General features: G+C 43.3%; 1 protein-coding gene across 1 annotated transcript in view; it reads left to right on the forward strand.

Annotated features, from left to right (window-relative positions):
- Positions 1 to 23,927, forward strand: part of LOC126355850 (probable G-protein coupled receptor No18) — a 1,435,292-nt gene that overhangs the window by 1,112,176 nt on the left and 299,189 nt on the right. The window contains exon 5 of the mRNA XM_050006336.1: positions 12,613 to 12,841. Coding sequence (XP_049862293.1) covers positions 12,613 to 12,841 — 229 coding nt within the window. The remainder of the gene's footprint in view (positions 1 to 12,612; positions 12,842 to 23,927) is intronic.

Here is a 23,927-nt window from a genome sequence, read left to right on the forward strand (position 1 = left end):
CCTACTCCCAGATAACTTATGTAATAACTACTTCCAGTTGCTGACCTACTATACTGTAGCTAACTGATAAAGGATTTTTCTTTCTATGTATTCGCAGAACATTACACTTGTCCACACTGAGATTCAGTTGCCGTTGTTTGTAGCTGACGCTGCCGTTTATCGACTAATAAAATCATCAGAAGACCAAATCAAACTGCAAAACGATTCAGAAAAGATACCTGAATGGTGCGAAAAGTGGCAGTTGACACTAAATAACGAAAAGTGCGAGATCATCCACATGAGTGCTAAAAGGAACTCGTTAAACTTCGGTTACACGATAAATCACTCTAATCTAAAGCAGCAAATTCAGCTAAATTTCTAGGTATTACATTTACGTACAACTTACATTGGAAGGATCACATAGAAAAATTTGTAGGTATGGCTAACCAAAGACTGCGTTTTATTGACAGGACACTTAGAAAAATGTAACAGACCTACTAAGGAGACTGCCTACACTACGCTTGTCCGTAATCTTTTAGAATACTGCTGCGCGGTGTGGGATCCTTACCAGATAGGACTGATGGAATATATCGAAAAAGTTCAAAGAAAGGCAGCACGTTTTGTATTACCGCGAAATATGGAAGAGTGTGTAACAGAAATGATACAGAATTTTGGCTGGTCATCATTAAAAGAAAGGCGTTTTTCGTCGCGACAGAATCTTCTCATGAAATTCTAATCACGAACTTTCTTCTCCGAATGAGAAAATATGTTGTTGACACCGACCCAGATAGGGAGGAACGATCACCACCATAAAATAAGGGAAATCAGAGCTCGTGCGGAAAGATATAGGTGTTCATTCTTTCCGCGCGCTATACGAGATTACAATAAGAGAGAACTGTGAAACTGGTTCGATGAACCCCCTACCAGGCACTTTAATGTGATTTCCAGAGTATCCATATAGATGTATTCAAATACAGAGATATGTAAACATGCAGAATACGGCGCTGCGGTCGGCAACACCTACAGAAGACAAAAAGTGTCTCGGGCAGTTATTAGATCGTTTACTGCTGCTGCAGTGGCAGGTTATCAACATCTAAGTGAGTTTGAACGTGATGTGATAGCCGACGCACGAGCGATGACACGTAGAATCTCCGAGGTAGCGATGAAGAGGGGATATTCCAGTACGATCATTTCACAAGAGTACCTGAATGTCAGGAAACCGGTAAAACATCGAACCTCTGACATCGTTGTAGCTGGAAAAAGATACTGCAACAATGGGACCAACGATGACTGAAGAGAATCATTCAACGTGACGGAAGTGTAACATTTCCGCCACAAGTGCTGGGCCATCAACATGTGTCAGCGTGCAAACCATTCGACGAAACGTCATCGATATGGGCTTTCAGAGCCGAAGACCCACTCGTGTATCCTCAATGACTGCACAAGAGGGAACTTTACGCCTCGCCTGGGCCCGTCAACACCGACACTGGACTGCTGGTGACTGGAAACATGTCGCCTGGTCGGACGACTCTCGTTTCAAATTGTATCGACAGTTGAACATATACGGATATGGAGACAACCTTATCAATCCATGGACCCTGCATGCCAGCAGGGACCAGTTCCAGCTGGTGGAGGCTCTGTAATGGTGTGGAGCGTGTGCAGTTGGAATTATATGGGACCCCTGATAGGTCTAGATACGACTCCCACGGTACTACGACGGACTTGGGCAATTCCAGCATTACAATGCGACAGCCCACACGTCCAGAATTGCTACAGAGTGGCTCCAGGAACACTCTTCTTAGTTTAAACACTTCTGCTCACCACCCAACTCCCCATATCTGGGATGTCTTGCAACGGGCTATTTAGAAGAAATATCCGTCCCAGCCTACTCTTACGGATTTATGGATAGCCCTGAAGGATTCATGGTGTTAGTTCCCTCCAGCACTACTTCAGACGTTAATCGAGTCCATGCCTCGTTATATTGCAGCACTTCTGCGTGTTCGTGGCGGCCCTACACGATATTAGATAGGTGCACCAGTTTCTTTGTCTCTTCAGTGTAGTTTATGCTAAAATGTTTCATATTTCATACGTTCATTGGCCAGATGTATGATATTCTGATTCATTTTCATTTTAGAGGCGTTTGAATCCTGAGGAAACCGTCCCGGTCTGTGTGGTTTCTCCAAGAAATTAAATAACGGAAGACGCACGTAATTTGAGAGCTTAAGCAAGCTGTGAGAACTCTAGTTACTTACGATCCTTGTTATTCCAACTCGTTTGTATTTTAATCCAGCTGCTTGTACCTTTTTTTTCAAATATTCGCTTAAACAAATATTTTCTGCATAGAAACCCTTACAGAAATCAAGCAAAATCACAACCAGAAAGATCAATATCTGTTAGTTGTCGAGATCTAATTAAATTTAGAGCTCCATTACACTCAGTAGAACGAGCCGGGTGTACAACACAAGCAAATATTTAGGAATGCATAAACTCGTACGTGTATGCTGCCGAACTCTTCCAACCTCTGATCAAAGACCGCGCGCAACTTTCTTCTGAGAATGGTTTATACGACCGGAGGGAACAGACACACTCTTTTATTGTGCTCTGAAATGTAGATGTTGACTTTGACTCAAATATGTGGTAGTGCAACAGTAGCCTCATTCTGACAAAATAACTATGTAAAGAGAACTTCTTGTATGCAACCTGTAACTTCGAACGTCACAGTATTTTACTTGAAACTTTTACCATAACTACATTTTACAGAAAACTGTTCACAAAATAGGCACCTTTATTCACGATAGCACAAAACATTTATGAGCAGAATATAGTTTTCAGAAAAACGCAACAGTCCTTCCAGAACAAAAGTATCAAATTTCTGTCGTTGGAACCGCGGAAAGCCAGTTGTATGATTAACTGAAATTAAGAATTAATTTGTCTCTGACTGAAATATTATATCCTATTTTAACTAGTATTTATCAGGCTTCTAGACTCCTCTTCGGATATGCAAAAGTTACAGCAGATGCTGGATTTGTTTAATTCTTAATTGCACGAAGGTATACCTTCCGAACATTCAAGTAGGAAAAAATGTGTTCGTATTAGATATGTCTGTTTTTCGTACATCACAGGAAGTGATAGTTTATGTAAACTCCGTTTATTTCAGTCATCGTTTAATAGTAAATTAATAATACGGCTGGTTTCAACCTCACCTTCAGAAAACTACAGCAGCAGCTATTTCTTTCTCTTCTATGATGCCTTACGGTATATTAGTCATTTTTGACCGTCATTTACACTATGTGATCAAAAGTATCCAGACACCCCCAAAAATTGTCGTTTTTCGTAATAGGCGCATTGTGCTGCCACCTACTGCAGGCACTCCGTACCAGCGACCTCAGTAGTCGTTAACACATCGTGAAAGAGCAGAATGGGGCGCTCTGGTTAGGTGACTGGGTGTCACTTAGGTCACACATCAGTACACGAGACTTCCACACTCCTAAACTTCCCTAGGTCCACCGTTTCCGATGTGATAGTGAAATGGAAACTTGAAGGGACGCGTACAATACAAAAGCGTACAGCCCGACTACGTCTGTTGACTGACAGAGACCGCCGACAGTTGAAGAGGGTCGTAATGTGTAATAGGCAGACATCTATCCAGACAATCACACAGGAATCATCAGGATCCTATGCAAGTACTGTGGCAGTTAAGCGGGAGGTGAGAAAACTTGGATTTCATGGTCGAGCGGTTGCTCATAAGCCACACAGCACACCGGTAACCAAATGACGCCTTGCTTGGTATAAGGAGTGTGAACATTGGACGATTGAACAGTGGGAAAACGTTGTGTGGAGTGACGAATCACGGTACACAATGTGGCCATCAGACGGCAAGGTGTGGGTACGGCGAATGCCGGTGAACGTCGTGTGCTAATGTGTTTAGAGCCAACAGTAAAATTCGGTGGCGGTGGTGTTATGTTGTGGTTGTGTTTTTCATGGATGGGCCTTGCAAACCTTGTTGTTTTTCGTGGTATTATCACAGTACAGGACTACATTGATGTTTTAAGCACCTTCTTGCTTCCAACACAATCGAGCACCCGTTCATAATACACGGCCTGTGGCGGAGTATTGACATGACAATAACATCCGTGTATCGAAATGGCCTGCACTGAGTTCTGACCTGAATCCCACAGAACACCTTTGGGATGTTTTGGAAATCCGACTTCGTGCCAGGCCTCACCGACTGTCATCAATACCCCCTGAAAAATTGTCTGCCATTCCCTAAGAAACATTCCACCACCTGATTGAACGTATACCTTCATAAGTGGAAGCTGCTATCATGACTAAGGGTGAGCCAACACCATACCAGTATTACCGATGGAGGTCGCCACGAACTTGTAAGTCACTTTCAGCCACGTGTCCGGATACTATTGATCACAGAGTATGTCTGTCCTGGCTTTTCTTCTTGACTGTCGGGACCTTCACCGATTCAACGAATCCCGTCACGAGTTCACTTACACTTTCAATTTCAGTATTATTCTGGACAACATCGTGGTTTGGTGGCAGGTGATACTTCTATAGATTACACTGGCTATATTAATTTTTTCTGGGGTCTGGAGGCACAATAAAGTGGCACATTACTTTCTTGGAGATATCTGAGAAACTGCTTGAATGAATAAGGAGCGGTGTTTATTGGCAGACTAGTTGAAACACGAGTATCTCCAAGACGCAGCGCAGTGGGCGGGCCCACATGCTGCCACCTTGTTTCGACTACGCTGCAGAAGTTTTCGCCGGGCAGCCGCTACATCTGCTCCACACAGCCCCGATCTTTCCACATGCGATTTCCATATCTTTGAAGTCCTGACAAAGGGCATTCGTGGCAGTCTATTTGCTTCGGACGAGGCGGTACAAGCCTTAGTACAATCACGCTTCTGTAGGCAAAAGCAAACATTTGTCCGTGAAGCCATTGACCATATCGTCATTCAGTGGGATAACTGTATTAATAATTATAGAGATTACCTTTAAATAACGAAGAGTTTATTTACTTTTAAGGGTTCCGCTATACCATATATTTTAATACTCGCAAACTCAGTCATCAAAAGCTGCGGAATACTTTTCGTTGACCTCGAATCATAAAATTAGACAAGAAGCATGATTTCACTGTACAAGAAAAAAATATCTTAAAATTGTTAATTTGTAATTACATCAAACAAAAAATATTTTTTGTCATTCTCGAAGTTATAGGAATTGCCGGAGTGGTATCCTGACAGTATCGTTATCGATCTTAGGCAAGAACCGTCGGCTTTGTCGATTTCCAGGATGGATTAACTACCTATAAACATAATTAATATTATTCTTGAAGAACCAAGTCTTCCAAGATCGCTAGTGATTCTACTTCTAGTAGTGTTACAAGGTCCGATGGTCACAGCTCAGGTCTGTCGTAACCGGTAATAGTAATAAAAGTAAATAAATGGAATAAAATAGCCACCAGTTGCGAAAGGTAATAGCCAAAAGCTCTTGACCTAGGATTAAACCCATGTAAATGGGCCTTGTTCAGAAGACTTGTTACGTTTTACGTGCTGTGCCAATAGTTTTAGTCATGATTAAAATTGACAACCGTAAAAACAGCCGTCTGGTTTCGTCAGCGTGTAAAACGTAGTAACACTTCTGACGAAAGCCCGTTTATAATGCGTTGAAACCTAGGACAAGAGCTTTTGACTGCTACCTTTCGCAACTTGTGGCTGGTTTTATGCCATATATCACATTCGCATACTTGCTGCTGCACCATACTTAAGATCGTAATAAAAAGAATTGCTGGTGATCTCGGTAAACTTGAGTCTTCAAGGATAATTTAACTTTCAGATAACCCCCAACGATTGACTCAATGTCAGATATAATACATAATTAAATTTGTTATTTGTATATTTCACGTTACCTTAGAGCTAGCAGAAGGGCTGTTGGTTGCTGCTTGACACAACCTGTTCTCGTTAATACTATGTTGTTCCGAATCTAATTGTACGGCCTTTCATCCCCTTCGTAATGGGAAAAGTTTCGCTTTGCTTTCCGCTTACGTACTTGTGCGTTATTCTGATTTTGTACCGTCTTACGATAAACAGTTCATAAGCATAATAATTAATATTTTCTCTGTACTAAGTCTGTCATGATATGTTTTGTGTTTCCGCTCATATATTTGATACTAAAATTTTCCTATGTAGATTTATATCGTCACTTATGTACTCAGGTGTAAGATTGGCGGAATAGGGAATGTGATTTTGATGTAGAGAACAAACAAAGGAAAGCAGTAGTTATAGTTAAACACTAAATCCTGTGTAATAGAATGACAGTGTCTGAGAAGCAGCTAGAAGTGACTGTACAAGTCTGTTATGAAAATCGCTTTTATACAGAGCAGACGTGTGAATAAAAGCAAAGGAAATAAAAGACTCTTTGAAAATGAAAATGATGAAGTGGGGAGGATACTGCAGAACCACTGTAATGGAGAGATTAATCGACAGGGGTATCTAGCAAAAGAGAAACTGTTCAAATGTGTGTGAATTCCTAAGGGACCAAACTGCTGAGGTCATCGGTCCCTATACTTACACGCTACGTGTTGTTGCTGCTGTGGTCCTCAGTCCTGAGACGCATTTGATGCAGCTCTATCCTGTGCAAGCTTCTTCATCTCCCAGTACCTACTGCAACCCACATCCTTCTGTATCTGCTTAGTGTACTCATCTCTTGGTCTCCCTCAACGATTTTTAACCTCCACACTGCCCCCCAATACTAAATTCGTGATCCCTGGATGCCTCAAAACATGTCCTCCCAACCGATCCCTTCTTCTTGTCAAGTTGTGCCACAAACGCCTCTTCTCCCCAATTCTATACAATACCTCCTCATTAGTTATGTGATCTACCCATCAAATCTTCAGCTACTTAAACTACGTTAAACTAACTTACGCTAAAAACAACACTCGCACCCATGCCCGAGGGAGGACTCGAACTTCCGGCGGGAGGGGCCGCAGTCCGTGGCATGGTGCCCAAGACCGCGCGGCCGCTCCGCCCGGCTAAACGAGAAAATGAAATACAACATAGTACAACGAACAGGGAGGAAATACGTGGAAGTTTTATGGCTATTTTAAACCTGTCGAAGGCAACACAAAACCTCAGGAAGGTTGGGAGTTGATAGATGTAGGACAGCTAAAATCAGGTAGTCTTAGGAAGAACTGAGATGCTGTAATTACAGGCCCCTTGTATAAAAGGCAGCATGATATCTGTAGAGATAAAGAGTCATGGAGACTTGGTGGTTGTAGGCGGCCAACAGTGATGTAGAACACCACTTCGTATGCAGGTTGCCCCAGGAGGAATGTTCGGTATCCAGGAATACAATAGGAATGCTCACCCGAAGCAAAAATGTCTAGAAAACATGGGTTCTAACATGCATACCGTAAGAGGTGCGATAACTTCATCTTCGATAGTATCGAAACAAATCTCTTCCACTGTAAGCTCTTTGCTTTCGTATTTTGAGAGTTGGCAAGAACAAAACAAGAAAAATATATAGGGTAAACATGGGCTCTAAAATGCACACTTTAAGATCAACGAGCACTTGTCCGTCTTCACTACTGCGAAACACATCTATTCTCCTGAAAAGTGGCTCACAGCTCTTAATATATGCATTTACAGCCAATGCTTACTAAACTCTTTTTTGTTAGGATGAGCATTCGTTTCACATTCCTGAATATTGACCAGTCCTCCTGGGACACCACTTATAAATAGTGCGGTTGTTCACTTTCGTTACACGTTTCTGACTTATTTCCTTATATTTCGCACTAATTAACATGCAAACTCAAGATGATGTGAACGTTTACATTTTTATCTGCAAATGATTTAGGATAACTTTCACTGTAACTATTAAGTACACTGCATGCAGTGCTCGCGGAAATTGTTTAATGGCTGTAATTGATACTAAAATTTTCCTATACAGATTAACGTCCTCACTTAGGAATTCAGCTGTCACATTTGTGGAACGGGGAGTATGGTTAAAATGTAGCGAACAAACAAAGGAAAGCAGGCATTATAAGCAGATAAATGCTTTTTGGTTGCGTCATAGAATGCTAGGAGTCATTGTTTCCATGATGTTTCTATTAGAGAAAAGAAGGTTATACTTAATAGTCTGATCATGCAAGCCTGTCACAACTCGCTCAGTCTTTTGTTTAGTCTTTCCCTCAGTAATTCCGAAATCGTCATGGAGGGGGAAATTTTTTTAGGGAAGACGACTAAGCGATGTGCTTGTATGCTGAGAAAATAGCCAAGTCTGCACGTCTTTCACGACAGTCCCAGAATTGTTCACTGAAGAGAGCGGCGTTCTCTCATGTGAATTTTCTCCGAGAACTCCAACTGGAACCAGAAGATTGGCGCTGTTACTTACGCATGGACGTAGAAACATACTTAATTGTTTTTTAACCCCAGGAATGGGAAAGAAGGTAATGAACTGAGGGCCGCTGTAAGACCCCACGACAGACTAAACGCAACGTTAAGGTTTTTAGCGACTGGCATGAGCTATAAGGATCTTAAATTTACAATTATTAATTCGAAACAACGTTTGAGCTACATCATACGCAAAACCTGTGAGGCTATATACAACATTCTGAAAAAATAATATTTAAAGGAATGTAAATAGAACTTGCAAGTGTTTCACGCTTTAGAAGATAAAGGTATAATTAAAAATGGTGATTAGACAAAACTATTATCATACAACATCTTACGATTTTAAGTAAAACTTTAAAGTTAACATTAATTACTTAAAAAATTAAACCCAATAAAGTAATAAAATATGCATAAAATATTTTGTAGATATATTAGGGTCTACATAATTTTAGGAATTATTCCCGAAATTAACAATGCGCTTAAAAATTCCTTGTAGGCTAGAGGAAATATCTAGATTTATGACATTGATATTTGAAATAGCAACAGTCTGAACTGAACGACTGCGTTGTGAATAACCCACTGTGCTGATGGGAAGATTTGGCTGATAATTATAAGGAAGCTCTGTTACATTAAACTCTGTCCTCCGGAAGAAGTAGCATAGTTAACAACTGCAAAGTCTTTTGTTAATGCTTCCAGTTGAGCTTCGAAAATACCGTCACTAATGAGCAAACATATTTATGTTCCCTTAAGATCATGTAATTTATGTGTTTTATATTTTGTGTAGGCATCAAATTCATTGTCAGCTAGTGTAAGTACTTCTGTAGCTATATTGTTAAACTGGAGCTATATTATTAAACTGGTATCTCTTCCTTTTGACCAAACACTGGTCATTGGACGGAAGTGTATCACTGCAAGATACTGATGTGCGTCTTCATGCAAAGATTTGTCGACAGTCTTCCAGGTACGCAAAGTTTTAGCCCATCAGTCTTTTGCTGCTTTGTCAAGCTTCGTTCAGGTCGTGCAAGACAGTCAGACCTCCGTCCACATGTGACGTTTTATTTGACAAATCTGGCATGATGGAGCAAGACTGACGATAAAACGTTGCATGTGATCTAGGCTTTAGATACTACTTTACTTTAGTGTTAATTCGAATGTTGTTTTTAAATTAAGTTATTGTCCTCTTTTTCATTTGGTTTTATGGTTAGGAAAGTGATCATTTTTCTGGAATGGTGTATTAGTTTCTTATGTTCCAGTTATTCTAGATGACACACTTCTCTGGCATTTTTATTTCTTTGGTGGTTTTATGTAGGTGTGTGCATTGACTGTGACTCTTCGACTTTGTGTACTTTCTCATTTACATCAGATATTGCTTTTTAGTTTATATCATGTGACGAGCACAATAATACACTGATGAAAAAGGTCACATCACTAAAGGTAACTAATCTAGAGTAGTGAAATCTCTGGGATACATTTGTTTAGAGGACATACTTAAGTGATCAATATAGCAAGATGACAGGTTAATACAAGAGCAAGATACATAACAGCAAATGTGAAATGCTAGTGCATTAACAATCAGTTTAAGCAATAGAAGTATTCAGGCATGCAAACGTGCATGTATTGTATTTAACAGGGCTCGGGTGTCAGTTTGTTGGATAGAGTTCAATGACAGCTGCACTAGGTCGCTCAATACAGGATTCTAAATGCAGGTTGTAGATGGCGCTGGAATTGTCCGATGATGTCCCATACGTTCTCGATTGGAGACAAGTCTGATGATCGAGTAGGCCAAGGCAACATGTCGACTCTCTGTACAGCATGTTAGATTACAACAGCAGAGGTGTGGGCGAGCGTTATCCTGGTGGTGAAAATCGCTCCCTGGAATTCTGGTCATGAACAGCACCACAACAGGTTGACGTATAGATTGGCAGTCAGGGTGCATGGGATAATTTGCCTTCCGTATCTGCCTTCCTTTCCCCACACAGATCCTGTAGGACCTCATACCCTTCCCCCCACCTCCTCCTTTTCCTCCAACATCTCTGCATCCTTTACATGGTCCACAGGCTTGATGCCCCCTCCCCTTGGTTCCCTCATTCCTGTCCATCCCCCCAGCCCATTACCGCGCCTCTATTGCTGTATCCCTCCGTCTCTCCACCTCCACACCATCTCCTTCATCAGTGCAATTTCCAGCACCTCCCCCTTCCGGATGTTGAACTTTGCCGTGACATCTACCCTCCCTGCCAACCGTAACCTGGCCTAGTTCCCTTACCTCCCCAGGGCCCCCCTTTTCCTATCCCCTCCTTCTCCCAGAGCGGAGTCCCAGTACCCCCTCCTCAACTATGTCCCTCCCACGTCCTTCCCTTCCCAGCCTTCTTCGTTGCACCCCCTCCCATCTCCCCACTCTAACCCCCTCCCTCCCTTCTTCCCTTCTCCCTCATCTCCAAGCCCCTGGCATATCCTGTGTTTTGCTCATCGTCATCAGTGTGCTACATCAGTGTTGTGTTTGGTGCAGTTCTCCTCTGAGTCGAGAACTGTGTTTCTAATTGTGTACTGGACTTGTACATAGTGTTACTGTCAGTGATCATTATGGGCTACGCCGTCCATCGAAACTTTTATGATGCAGCCACACTTCGCCTTGTGTTCTTTTACTTGTCCCAGTGTGTGGTTTTTGTGCTCAATACTTTTTAAGATTTTAGTCTCCATTTTACAGTCGCCCTCTTTTCGTCTGTTCTCGTCCATTAAGTTCCACTTTTTTATATTTCTGTCCGCCATATTTTCTACTTTGTAATTTTAAATTTCTTCTGTTGTATCATTATTGTCTTTTGGCTGAAGAGCAGCGCATATGCTGCTGCCAGCCCACCCCAGACGGGGAATTGAAATTCAATAAATAAAAAAAAAACACAAGGGTACTCCAGCTTTCGTACGAAATTGCATCCCACACGATAAATTCATATGTAGGTTCAGTGCGCCTATCACGCAGACAGGTTGGTTGGAGGCCCCCAACTGGCCTCCTACTTTGCAACACACTGCAATTACCAGGAGCAAGGCAGAACCTGCTTGCATCAGAAACACAACATACCTCCACCTTGCTCTCCACTTAGCTATAGCTTGACACAATTCAAACCGGAAATATCGGTGGTATTTAGTCAGCGGAATGCACGCTACAGGGCGTCTGGGTCGTAGCTGTCCATGAAGTAAACAAATTTTAGCAGTTGGCTGTGTTACTGTGGGGCCAACGGCTGCTCAGAAAGCTACCGCAGATGCAGTATGCGCCAGAACCATAAGCCCAACATTGTGGCCTTCTCTATTTGTACTGCCATATGGCCGTCCGGTGTAGAGTAATGAAATCTCTGGGATACATATGTTTGATCAATATAGCAAGATCACAGGTTAATGCAAGCGCAAGATACATAATAGCAAATGTGAAGTGCTAGTGCATTAACAATCAATGTAAGCACTAGAATGTTGTATTTAAGCGTGCAAACGTGCATGTATTGTATTTTACAGGTCTCGGGTGTCTTTTTGGGCCTGTACCATCTCGTGACCACCGCTGCTATAACTGCTGTACAGTGGTTGATTACCTACCAAGTCTTCTTGCATCATAGCCTAAGGAACATCCAGCTTATCGTAGCCCTATTACGCGAACTCGTTCAAATTCAGTGAGGTATTGATAATGGTGCCTTTGTCGCCTTAAAACCATTCTTGACTAACACAAACTCGCCACGTCCCAACTCAAAGGGAAGTAACACAAGACCGTTACAGGACGTATTTAAAGGAATCCTGATTTGCATTCTCATAGTGGTGCTGCTAGCTCCATCATATTACGTGAATTATACGAAATTTAAATAGATGGCCTCTTTCATGTGTAGAAACAAGTCAGACAATTTTCGTTTATATCGCACAACTCCTTCTTGGTGTTGCGATTTTTTTCCATCAGTGTATTACAGAAAACTGAAGTGGAGTCATGCGTGACAGTGATTTCGCTTCTCTGGGAAGTTCGCGCTCTGTGAATGACGAGTGGCGCGTGGGATTAGCGAGCCGTCAAAGGCGCTGCAGTCATGGACTGTGCGGTTGGTCCCGGCGGATTTTCGAGTCCTCCCTCGGACGTGTGTGTGTGTGTGTGTTTCTCCTTATTATAATTTAGTAGTGTGTAAGCTTAGGGACTGATGACCTTAGCAGTTAAGTCCCATAAGATTTCACACACACATATGACGAGTGCTTACGCGTATGTGCGCAGGCAAGTGGCACTTCGGCTGGCAGATCTGCCAGGTGTGGATCTCGCTGGACGTGCTGCTCTGCACGGCGTCCATCCTGTCGCTGTGCGCCATCAGCGTGGACCGCTACCTGGCCGTCACGCAGCCCCTCAACTACTCGCGGCGGCGCCGCTCCAAGAAGCTGGCACTGCTCATGATCCTCGTCGTGTGGGTGCTGGCCGTCGCCATCACCTGCCCGCCCATCCTCGGCTGGTCAGTACCGCAGCCTCCAGCCGCTGCCCGCTGCTCACGTCACTACGACAAGACACCAATTGTACTTGTCAACCAACTATCTACACTCCTGGAAATTGAAATAAGAACACCGTGAATTCATTGTCCCAGGAAGGGGAAACTTTATTGAAACATTCCTGGGGTCAGATACATCACATGATCACACTGACAGAACCACAGGCACATAGACACAGGCAACAGAGCAAGCACAATGTCGGCACTAGTACAGTGTGTATCCACCTTCCGCAGCAATGCAGGCTATTATTATCCCATGGAGACGATTGTAGAGATGCTGGATGTAGTCCTGTGGAACGGCTTGCCATGCCATTTCCACCTGGCGCCTCAGTTGGACCAGCGTTCGTGCTGGACGTGCAGACCAAGTGAGACGACGCTTCATCCAGTCCCAAACATGCTCAATGGGTGACAGATCTGAAGATCTTGCTGGCCAGGGTAGTTGACTTACACCTTCTAGAGCACGTTGGGTGGCACGGGCTACATGCGGACGTGCATTGTCCTGTTGGAACAGCAAGTTCCCTTGCCGGTCTAGGAATGGTAGAACGATGGGTTCGATGACGGTTTGGATGTACCGTGCACTATTTAGTGTCCCCTCGACGATCACCAGAAGTGTACGGCCAGTGTAGGAGATCGCTCCCTCACCATGATGGCGGGTGTTGGCCCTGTGTACCTCGGTCGTATGCAGTCCTGATTGTGGCGCTCACCTGCACGGCGCCAAAGACGCATACGACCATCATTGGCACCAAGGCAGAAGCGACTCTCATCGCTGAAGACGATACGTCTCCATTCGTCCCTCCATTCACGCCTGTCGCGACACCACTGGAGACGGGCTGCACGATGTTGGGGCGTGAGCGGAAGACGGCCTAACGGTGTGCGGGACCGTGACCCAGCTTCATGGAGACGGTTGCGAATGGTCCTCGCCGATACCCCAGAAGCAACAGTGTCCCTAATTTGCTGGGAAGTGGCGGTGCGGTCCCCTACGGCACTGCGTAGGATCCTACGGTCTTGGCGTGCATCCGTGCGTCGCTGCAGTCTGGTCCCAGGTCGACGGGCATGTGCACCTTCCGCCGACCACTGGCGACAACATCGATGTACTGTGGAGACCTCACGCCCCACGTGTTGAGCAATTCGGCGGTATGTCCACCCGGCCTCCCGCATGCCCACCATACGCCCTCGCTCAAAGTCCGCCAACTGCACATACGGTTCACGTCCACGCTGTCGCTGCATGCTACCAGTGTTAAAGACTGCGATGGAGCTCTGTATGCCACGGCAAACTGGCTGACACTGACGGCGTCGGTGCACAAATGCTGCGCAGCTAGCGCCATTCGACGGCCAACACCGCGGTTCCTGGTGTGTCCGCTGTGCCGTGCGTGTGATCATTGCTTGTACAGCCCTCTCGCAGTGTCCGGAGCAAGTATGGTGGGTCTGACACACCGGTGTCAATGTGTTCTTTTTTCCATTTCCAGGAGTGTATTCGCTATGTCTTCTCATACCATAAAGCTACATAGCTTGAACAGAGATACGGGGACTGCGCGAGAAACGCATACTTGAACATAATTGCAAATGCACACTGTAGGTTATGCTGCTGTACAAGGTAGTTATAATTACTGTAACACACCGCTGTTTGGGAGACCCACGTTAAAAACGATTAATCGTATGTGGAAACATTTGTAAGGGCGTACTGAAGATAACTAAAGAATAGACCACTGAAAGAAACAAATTTTAATATTAAAAGGGGGGGGGGGGGGGTTGAAACTTGATGATTTTGGTAGTTATGCAGTTTGAAACGGCCGGTAAATGGAGAGGCCGACTCCCTATTGCGCCACAAATCGTTGAACAAGTTACTGTTGGCCATGGCTGCGAACCCTGGACACAACTTGAGATCTTGAAGCAGGGCGTGAGCTGTGTCACGACAACTGAACATTCCACAGTGCACCATTCGGAAAACGCTGCGAACAATTGTCAACTGGTATCCGTACAAACTTCACATTACTCAACAAGTTTTGCTACGGGCAGCAGACATCTGAGTAGAATTTTCTCTTAAGGTTTTTGGAAGGTTGAGATTGACGACATGTGGCATTGGATCGTTTTGCTGAAGCACATTTTACACACACGGGGGCAGTGTCGTTTTTCAGGATTCGAGAAAAGTTCATGACGTTTACCTCACACAGCGAACGCGTCAGTGTGTTGTGGTTTCACGGCACATTTTATGAATGGTCCATTTTTCTTGTATGAACTCGATCCTCAGAGACGAAACACATGCAGGATGAACGGCACACGTCACTCATCTGCTTCGCCAACATGTCATCACTGCTCTTCATTAGAGAGGTGCTTAGGACTCAACTGTTTTGAGGTACTATGTATCTCCGCTTCACATTGCACTTGAGGTCACTTGGTTACTCCGCAACACATTTCGTGAAAAGTCACGATCCTTGGGGGACAATTAAAATGTATTTGTTTCAGTGGTTTATTCATTATTTCTCTTCCGGAAGTTCTTACAAATGTATCCGCAAAGTTTCATTATCCTACTATCACTCGTTTTTGATGGAGACCCTCTCAAGCAGCGATAGTTTAATTGCCACCGCCCCGTACTGGAACAATGGCATCTGTGCAATGTTCTCATTACGTTGCAAGTGCCACTCGTGGTCGGAACAGTGTCCTGTGTAGTTGTGAATGCATTTTGTCGAAGTTAACTGAGTTCGAAAGTGGGAAAATTGTTGGCGCTGGGATGTTGGGTGCCTCCGTAACAAAGGGAGCAGAAACGTTTGGCGTTTCAAGAGGCACCATATCGAAGATTTATACTGCGTACGTGGCGAGCGGAGAAACATCATCCGCTAAGCCACAAGGCAGGTGAAGGTGTGTTGAGTGATAGTGACGGACGGTTATCGTAGGCGACTGCAACGAAATAGAAGCGGGCATCAGTTTCAAAAGTCGCTGCAGAACTGAATGTCACACACGTGAACACTGTCAACAACGAAACATCATGAAGGGAGTTCCAGAACAGGGAAATGCAGGGCGAGATGTATTATCAGAACCACAAATGCCCATAACAGGAAGTCGTGGTCGCGACGGTATAAAACTTGAACTATGGGCCACTGAAAGAAAGTCGTTTGGTCGGAGGAGCCTTGCTTCACACTGTTGTCAACTTATGGCCGAGTTTGCGCCCGAAGAGTGACACAACGCGCGGTTTCAGTGACGATTTGGGCAGCATTATGTCGAATTCTATGGGCCCCAGGCCACATCGGCTAGGTCGCATTACTGCCAATGGTTATGTGACCCTTTTGGATCATTCGGATAATCCAGTGGTATATGATTTGTTCTTCCGTAGTGGTGATTTGCAGATTCCCTATTCACACAGATCGCATGACCAGCGACTGATTTGTGAGCTCTTGGCTGATTTGTTGTGTTTCCCAGGGATACTAGCGCCTCCAGTTCCCATTATTATTGAGTCTTTGTCCACTATTTCGAAGAGAAGGGTGCACCTCCAGCACAGTTACCTGAAATTGACACTATTTACCAGGACTAATGGCATAACGGTCCCTTCAGAACTACACACCGCCTTTATTTATCTACTCCAAGACGACTGGAAGCTGTTTCGAGTGCTAACGGATTTCTAAAGCATATCAGGTGTGATAATTTGCTGTGGCATTGTCGTTTTTCCATTTTTGTACAGTACTGTATCTTCATTAATGTAGTGATCTGCGGTGCCAGCATCTGGGAGCTTTGAGTGAAAAGCTTGAAACCTAAGCGTTGCCAAACTGAAATTAGAACCAACTTTTAAACTGATGTATCACTATTATTTAGGCTACACTCTGTGATAACGCTGTCTAATTCGATATATTCAATTACAAGAGGTAAAATTTCGCAAACGCAATTTTAACTTCCGTTATTTGATTCTAAAGAAAACACAAAGCTAATGACCATTTCTTGTAGTGAGTTCCATCTCATAGGTGAACACTCGTCCGAATTAAATTTATTTATCATCTGCACCAAATGAAGAGACGTATCCAAGAGAACAAATTTTACAAAGTCTAATCAATATTGACGGAATTAGGTATAAGACGGACCTGAAGACGTTGCTGTGTGTACAAGACTCCATTACCTCAGGAACTGTATCGCCAGTACTTATCGTGGAACGGAAAATATTATATCTCCAGGAAAATGTAATTACATCAAGTGCTAAGCACCAGTGGCGAATGAGTAGAACCAAATGGTTTCATGAATACGCAAAGAGAGATTTCAATACACCCTAAGACACAAACAAAACACAACAACAACTCACCACGAAGGAATTATCCGAATAGCACGGAAATGGGTAGATACGGTGTATATTTAGAGATAGACAAATCATTACAATTTCAGAAAATCTGAATAACTGGATCAGGAGCAAGCGTTGCACCAATGCATCAACTTAGTAATACTTTGATCTACTGTTGGTTCCTACACAAGCAGTTATTAGGCTTGACATTGATTGATAGAGTTGCTGGACGTCCTCCTGAAGGATATGTACCAAATTATGTCCAACTGGCGCTGTAGACCGTGAAAATTCCGAAATGGTTGGAGCGCCCTGCCCACAATGCTCGAAACGTTCTCATTTGGATAGAAATGCAGCGGCTTTGCTGGCCAAGGTTGGGTTTGGCAATCACGAAGACAAGCAGTCGAAATTCTCACTGTGTGTGTGCGTGGGCATAAACTTGCCGAAATGTAAGCTGATGATGCTTGACCATGAAGGACAACACAATGGGGCATAGAATATCTTCGACGTGCCGTTGTGCTGGAAGGGTGCCGTGGATGGCAAAGGAGTCCTGCTATGGAATGAAATGGCACCGCAGACCATCGCCCCCACTTATCGCGCCGCTCGGCATGTGGCAGGTTGGTGTCCCACCTCTGTCCGGGACGTCTTCTTTGGTCATCGTCTTCACTGGTCATCGGGGATCAATTTGAAGCTGGATTCATCAAAGAAGACAATTATACTGCAGTCAATGAGATTCCAGGCCACTAGAGAGGCCCCGCACTGCAGCGTGATGTCGATGTGACCGTCGCCCGCCGTACGGCCCGAGTGATGGTCTGCAATGCCAATTCTTCTCACAGCACGGCCAGTTTGGTTGACTTCCGCGGCACCCCTTTAGCGCAGAGGTAAGTTGACGACGTTCTACGCCTCTTTTTGTTGCCCTTCGTGGCCAAACATCCTGGTTTCACATTTCAGCAAGATAACGCCCACTCACATACGGTTAAAGTTTCTACTGTTTGTCCTCGTGCTTGACAAAGCCTACCACGGCCAGCATGACTGCCGGATTTCTCACCAACTGAGAACGTTTGGAGTACCATGGATAGGGTCCTCAAACCACTTCGGGATTTTCACGATTAACGCACCAATTGGCATGATATCCCTCAGGAGGATATCGAATAACTGTATCAATCAATGCCAGCCCGAATAAATGCTTTGACTTGCTCAATTTGTGTTGCTCTCCTTCTTGAATAAATGATCCAATTTTTTTCTGAAATTGTAATAATTTGTTCGTCTGCACATCTACTTCTTATCTACCAATTTACGTCCCAGTTGGATAATTCCTTCGTGGTGAGGTTCTTTTTTTTTTGTCTCAGAGCTTATAATAAAAAGAGAAATTCTGAACGTTTTGCAAAGAATCTTATTTTAACTACAGTTGAGAACCGGCTCAAGAATTGCATTGTATCCACCAAACGCTAGTTTTACAACGAGCCAGAAATCGTATAACCAAAGCAATAAAGCAATCTGTTTAATAGACGAGAGAGAGGGAGAGAGAGAGAGAGAGAGAGAGAGAGAGAGAGAGAGAGCTATTGCGGGCCATGAAGGGTCAAGGACTTGAGGAACAGTGCTGGATATTGCTAGCGTTATTAGGGTTCCATTAGTATTTAAATAATCACGGAGACGATAATTTATTCCTCTTGATTAAGGGGGGTAGGACGTCAAACGGGCCGTCTTGGAGACACCACAGGCACAGGGTATTTTAATTTCCACTGTCTATACTTTTACGAATAAATTCATATAACTTCTTCAGCATGACCAGGAAGGATTCAGGTTTCACAGTCATAGCAGTGGAAGTTCAAAAACATAACAAAATAATTTTTTTTACATGTGTAGGCTCATCATTTTTTCACGTCTGTTGGCTGCGTTTGTTGCTATATGTACACGTTTCTTCATAAGTAAGAGAGATTCTTCGATGAATTTTGCACAGCATACAAACCATACTTACAGGTGTATGAAACTCTAGAAATCATTTAATTTATGAATAAATGAATATTTTAAACTTCATGCTTAGAAAAAACTCAAATTTTATAGTTAATTATCTCAATTTTTACCACATTTTTAATAGATATGGAAAATTTTAGTGTTTTATACACCTGTAAGTATGGTTGAGTGCTGTGCAACATTCACCGAAGAATCTCCCTTACTTATGAAGAAAAGTGTACCTATAGCAACAAATGCAACCAATGGTAGGTGAAAAAAAGGAGAAATACAAATGTAAAAAAATAAATTATTTTCTTATATTTTTGAACTTCCACCACTATTTGTATAAATCCTGAATCGTTTCTGGTCATTCTCACAAAGTATTATGACTTTATTTTTAAAAGTATAGATAGTGGAAATTAAAATGTCCTGTGGTGTCTGTCCTGCTCCAAGTCATCCCGTTTGACGTCCTACCCCCCTGAATACATCTTTCATAAAACATGAGGTGAATCCTCGTGGAAAGTGCGGTTTAAACTAAGAATATGTCTCCCAGGTATGTGCAGCAACACAATGAAACTGCAGGCCAGTTGTCGTACGAGTACAAGTATTAACCTATTGTGGTGTCCTGGCCAGATCACGCTTTCCTTTAGCTGATATTAGCGTAGAAGCCTCTTACTGGGTCTCACAAGGCAAAGTCTTTGATGGGACAGTCAGCCGGACTATTGCACTACGGCAGAAGTAGGAAAACAACAGAATGGCAAGATGCGCCTTTTCTCCGCTTATGCTAAAAGTCGGCTGCCTTGTGTACACCTACACAATAAGACTTTGACGAAAACAGTAGAGCATTCCTCATAGGCTCAGCACTAACGAGGGTTTAGTCGTGATTCTCTGAATATGTTAGTTGGACATCATGGTACGTTACAGGGTAGCGTTGCATTAGTTCCGGCATGAACAATATGATTCAGTGTCCGAGATCACAAGACCTCGTATATTTAATAACTGACATTTACTAGCATGGAGGCTGGACGAATGCCTGTGTGATTGGGATCCTGGAAGCAATGCAACGCGTGTATACGGCATGTTCCTCCAAATTATAGATATGCTCAGCTGGCGTAGAATTGGCCCCACTCAACGCACGGTACATATTTTAACAGGTCGTGATCAATACGAGAAACATCTAGATCGATATGGACACAGGAACATAACAGTATGTGAGAGTGGAGACGATAGTTGATCTAATCATGTCGTTTTCAGTTGCCCCTGTTTCCAGGTAGAGAATTCGATCTGTTGGACTGCGGTTTGCGCACAGTGGTAAATGAGTCAAGTTTATGGACTACATTTAATGTAACAGCACATCGAATATCTAATAAGGAACTCCTTCACTTTCAGTGGGTTCGTGGATTCTCTGAATGTCGAAGTAACGTCAACAGATCAGAACGAAGCAGAAGTCTAACAAGAATTGTTGCCGCTGTTGTAGACAGCAATAAGCACAGTTAAACTATAATAAAGAGAAACTATAAACCCCAATAGAAATACCGTGGCCACTCACATGGTTATGTGTGGACTCGAGGATTGACAAGGCACTCATATATGAGGACAATTTAAAATACTATAGCAACAACGATCCTAGGTTTCGGCATAGCTGCAATTTGTAGACAAACCTCGCTCGGCCTCTTCCGATGCTACCAGTACCAGATGTAGTAATATAAGGTAGAAGTTATTTACTTGAGTTACATTTAAATTGCTGAATGTTACGACTTGGTTACCTTATCCAGGTAACATGTCTTAAATTTATAGCAATATACTGAGCTGAACTGAGTTGTCACCTCTTGTGTTTTGCAGTGATTTCATAGTTATTTCAGCATAACCTTCAGCCTATAAATGTTGCCACTGTGTCCACGGAACTAGCCACATTTGTTCCGCAACTGTAGTCCGCATATAGGTCGCAGCTGTATCTTAGAGAATTGGATAAAGACTGCAAAATTCGGTACTTATCTGACATCTTTACTCCAAGTAGTTGCTCCAGTGCAGTAAAAGGGGTGGCGTTGAAACTTCGTTAGGCACTGTTGGCTGAAATTGACTGCTGCGGTATGTGACTCAAATATTCTGGCACAGGAAGACTACTAAGTGATACAGTCCAGATTTCGAAGTGGTTATCACTTATGCCATTCTCGAAGCTAATGATGTTAAATGTAACATATCGACAGTCTTCCCAAGTCATGTCCTCATTTCGACAGGTGATCTAAAAATCCATACCAAAAATACTCCATATATGTACTTAACATACATTTCACACACAAATTGAAAGGGATAAAACTTTCCTAATCAGCCAGATGCCTCGAACACAAACCACCTAATCCACAAAATACAACTTCATGGGCTGCTGGAAAGACTGCATCTCCCTTCACAGCCAGTGCGAATCACTTTGGTGAAGCATCGTTCGTGACATCATGACAATGCACTATGTGATTCCCGCTGTTCATAATTTTTCCTGTCTTCAAGATGTTTTCATATGTGGTTCCTAATGAGTACATTGATGAGGGACCCTTATTTAACAAATAAGTGGTAATGTAGCACTCCAGTAGCCAGTCAGAGTATAAGATCACTCCGCCAGTGCCACGTCAGCTAAAGTAAGGGTCCAACCGAACTTTGCTGCCACGCGCAAAACAACACATGTGGAGTTACTTGGTCGGATGGGTTGATCAGTGCTTTCTAATGACGTCAGCTACTTGCTGTGGTTCTTATAATATTTTGATTGTTAATAATCACGGCTGCAAGAACAAGAAATGCCACAGTTGTCCAAAGAGGTAGTACTCATTTTGTAGCCACTAAACGCTCCCTTGGAGTATACAGCGAGTCAAAGTGATGTTGACAATCGTCTCGCTTATCACCTGTGCGAATTTTACTTTACGTATATCCTGTAGATTTCTGAAGTAGCGTATTTTTAAATTGATTACCACTGGGCAAATACCCAGAGAATCGTACCTTTACATCTACTTCATACTCAGCAAGCCACTTAATAGTGTGTGGTGGTGGGAGTTGCGTAATTCTGGTACTTTTAAATGATTTCCCCCAGCCCCCATCGTTTTCCGCTTGCGAATGGCGCCTGGGAAAAATTAGAGCCCGTAAGCCTTTGTATTAGCTCCAGTTTCTTGAATTTTCTTCTCGAGGTCGTTACGCGAGACGTATGTGGTAGGGTAGCTCTCTCTCTCTCTCGAAATTTCAATAGTAAATCTATACATGATGCATAACTCGTGTCTTGTAACGTCTGCCAATGACGTTTGTTTAGCATCTCGTTAATGCTCTCGCACCGACTACATTATTCTATGACTATAAGCACCGACCTTCGTTGAATCAGCTCTATCTTTTCTATCAGTCCTACTTGGTAAGGATCTTACATCCATGAACAATATTCAAGGCTCGGTCGAACAAGCGCCTTGTAAGTCACTTCCTTCGTGGATGAGTCACATTTCCCTAAAATTTTCCCTATGAAACTCAGTCTGGCATCTGCTTTTTCTACTATTAGCTTCATGTGGTCAGTCACTAAACGTCGCTCTGGATAGTTACTCCTATGTGTTTCATGGAAGTGGATTTCCTTCCTCTGTATGTGCAAAATGTTCCGTTTATTTACGTTCAGAGTAAACTCCAGAGACTCCATCATTCATTAATCCACCATAGGTCATTTTGTGGCGCTGTCTTCTGATATTATATGCGAACACTCTTAAAGAGCATCCGGTGCTTTGTACTAGCTCATTTATGTACTTGCCGGACGCGGTGGTCTCGCCGTTCTAGGCGCGCAGTCAGGAACCGTGCGAATGCTACGGTCGCAGGTTCGAATCCTGCCTCGGGCATGGATGTGTGTGATGTCCCTAGGTTAGTTAGGTTTAAGTAGTTCTAAGTTCTAGGGGACTAATGGCCACAGCAGTTGCGTCCCATAGTGCTCAGAGCCATGTACTTGTAAACAGTAACGGTCCTACCATATTTCCTTGAGGTACTCCGGAAAGTACATCTGTCGATTTTTTACCGTTAATAGCGACGTTGTTGAATTCATTTTCAAGTAAGTCTTGAATCCAGCTCCAAACCTGCTCCGATACTCTATATGCTCGTAATATTTTTTTTTTTCGCTACACGGCAGTGCGGGGCAGTGTCGGATGCCTTGCTAAATTCAATGAACACGGCCTTAACGTGGGCACCGTTGTCTACGGAGCTATGGATCTCACTGAGGAACAGAGTGAGCTGAGTTTGGGGATATGTGTTGGTTTTTATAGAGCAGATTTTTACTCTCCAAAACTTCATAATTCTTGAGCATGAAACATGTTCCATAACTTTGCGAAAGATCTACGTCAACGATATAGGTCTATAAATGCTTGCGTCTGTCCTGCGGCCCTTCTTGAAAATGGGAATGACATGCATTTCTTTCTAGTCGCTAGGAATGCTTCGTTGTTCCAGCGATGTATGATAAAGTGCTGTTAGATAGGAGCACGTTCTTTGGCATAATCTTTGCAGCATATTAGAGGTATCTCATCTGATGGTATCTCGTCTGCTGGTGATCTTGTTCCACAGCTACACGATTGTAGTTACTTTTCTATTCCATTGTCAGTCATGTCAGTATCTGCCAATTACACGTTCGTGCCATTATTGAAAGGAGGTATCATGTTAACGATCTTTCTCGGTGAAACCATTTCGGAAGACCCGATTCACTATCTCGACCTTCTCTCTGTTATCTTCCGATGCGGTGCCAGTGTAGTCTCGATTTAATGAATAGATTATTTCGCAATTGTTACTGATTTTACGTAAGGCCAAAACAGGCATTTCACGCAAAAGGGTTGACAAAATTTTGCTTTC

This window comes from Schistocerca gregaria, chromosome 3, assembly GCF_023897955.1.
Source record: "Schistocerca gregaria isolate iqSchGreg1 chromosome 3, iqSchGreg1.2, whole genome shotgun sequence".
NCBI classification, from domain to species: Eukaryota; Metazoa; Arthropoda; class Insecta; order Orthoptera; family Acrididae; genus Schistocerca; species Schistocerca gregaria.